The 2,144-nt window shown below is 36.1% G+C and overlaps 1 protein-coding gene across 1 annotated transcript in view; it reads left to right on the plus strand.

The window, feature by feature from the left end:
- Positions 1-106: 106 nt before the first annotated feature.
- The window catches only part of LOC107577988 (unconventional myosin-X-like), a gene marked incomplete at its 3' end in the record, with an annotated part of 8,964 nt that continues 6,926 nt past the window's right edge, over positions 107-2,144 (plus strand). The window contains exons 1-2 of the mRNA XM_016264003.1: positions 107-133; positions 1,762-1,844. Coding sequence (XP_016119489.1) covers positions 107-133; positions 1,762-1,844 — 110 coding nt within the window. The remainder of the gene's footprint in view (positions 134-1,761; positions 1,845-2,144) is intronic.

Genomic DNA, 2,144 nt, shown 5'->3' on the forward strand with positions numbered 1-2,144 from the left:
ATAGGCGTAATGGTTTTTATACTGTACAAACTGTATTTTCTAAACTTTGTGCATTTTTACAATCTCAAAAAAACTTATTTTGTATGATTTATAAGCTTCTGTACCCATGGGGACCTCAATTGAGGTCCCTACGGTGACACAAGTCCCCATGAGTGTGTATTCAGGTTTAAGTCCCCAGCAGTATAGAAAAACATGTACACACACACACATGCATACACATGTGGAAGTGTGACACCATTCTGTGTTCTACAGTAACATTGCAGTGAATGAATGGCTGATATAAGTATAATATAATTTATTAATACAAAATACACAAAATTGCTGAATATAAATGAACACTAATTTTGTGCAATATTTACTGATTGTGAAAATATTTAATTAATGTCATAGGAGCAAGACTGCTGTTGTTACAAGGCCTCATGTAATGCTAATACATCAAGTACTCTAACTGTTGTATAATTTAAAACATAAAATGTGCTTTATTAATTGACAAGGTTGTTAGTACATTTCGGAAGCAACGGCAGGTGGAATGACCATTTCTGTTGATACCTATAATCTCAAATATTGGTCGATATCCCTGTCTTTCATTATTGCACAGGTGTGATTACCAGGAGAAAGTGGACACTGGACTTCCCCAGTCTTCTCCTTCTCTCGTCACGTTCAGTATCAGTTTCAGGCTTTAAGAGAGGAATTAGTCTTTTCAGGAAAGTGAGAGAAAGCAGTCAGAGCAGTGTGCTGAAAAAAGCACAGAGAGAGAGAAGGAACGTGAATAGCTGGTTTGCCCTTTCACCATGGGCACCACACGAAGCCTCCACAGTTTAATGTGCTGGAAACCACACGTCTAACATGCTCTCCCATGAGAAGCATTTGGCATGCTGTCTAGCTCCTTCTCTAGCTGCAGTTTCTCTTTTCCTGACAGTTTTTATTTACACTTCTACTTGGATTTCACTCTTTACTTTCTCTGCTCCAAAAAAGTTATTTTAATCAGTACTTTAGTCTTGTTTTCCAGTAAAAACATCTATAATTGAACAGGGTATTAAGACTTACATCTTGTGAAGTTTGGCTTCACAAGTAAATATCTTGTCTTTTAAGGATTTTTATATATTTTTACTGGACAATGACTAATTATAACCAGATACCTTCACCACAGTCTTGTGTGCAAAATGTCTGGCATGATTCATGGTTCCCGCAGTATCAATCCAGTCTTTCAAATGCTTTTAGAAGGAGAATATCTTTAGCATCTGCTCTCTAGGCCAACACAAATGAAAGATCGGACTATAAGCTTTAGATGAATTCTCTGTTTAAACGAGAGCTTGTAATTATTGAGATGGTGTTATAAATACCCCCAGCATGTGTTATGGATGCTGCATACTTTACAGCTCAGGAGTTTATTTCATGGTGTTAAGATTAGTGGAGGAATCTGTCGCCACGGAGGTCATGACAGAGTAATACTCAACAGGTGACTTTAAACTGCGACAGCTCGATCAACCTCTCTCTTCGGTCTCTCATTAATAGGCTAGAAAGTAAAACACAAGAACAGAGACCGTGTGTCTTCTTCACATGTACAATTCAGTTCAGTTCAGTGAGAAATGTTAGGACAGACACATGAAGTAGGTTATATGAAAAAAAGTATGTAATTAAAACAATATTTTCCATCCATAAAATAAATGCATCTAAAGAAGTAAATTAATAAATTCTGCGTTATTTTTAAGTCACTGTGCATGTGTTTTATAACAATGTTTATCTTTGTGTGTGTGTCAGGTATTGTATGATGTGCGTGGCATTCTAGAGAAGAACAGAGACACATTCAGAGATGATATTCTCAACATGCTGAATGACAGCAGGTAACAAATCATTCACTTCATTTCTGCGATTCTAAGCAACGCTGTGGATCCTATGATCCTAAGTGTTTCTTAGCTTGTCATGAGATCAGTGATGTATGTACTGTAAATTATACTTCTCATACTACAAATACTATATATAAGGACAGTTGACAAGAAATATTTCTGGGATTTTGGCATATCTTGTGATACTGTACAGTACTACATCTAAAATTATTCATTAATGAAGCTTTTATGAGTTCATTTTAAATAAAGAGGAGGTCATATGGTATTTTAAAGTGTCCTAATAGTGTGTTGGAGTCC

This window comes from Sinocyclocheilus grahami, unplaced genomic scaffold (genome assembly GCF_001515645.1).
Source record: "Sinocyclocheilus grahami isolate Dianchi unplaced genomic scaffold, SAMN03320097.WGS_v1.1 scaffold8141.1, whole genome shotgun sequence".
In the NCBI taxonomy this organism is placed as follows: domain Eukaryota; kingdom Metazoa; phylum Chordata; class Actinopteri; order Cypriniformes; family Cyprinidae; genus Sinocyclocheilus; species Sinocyclocheilus grahami.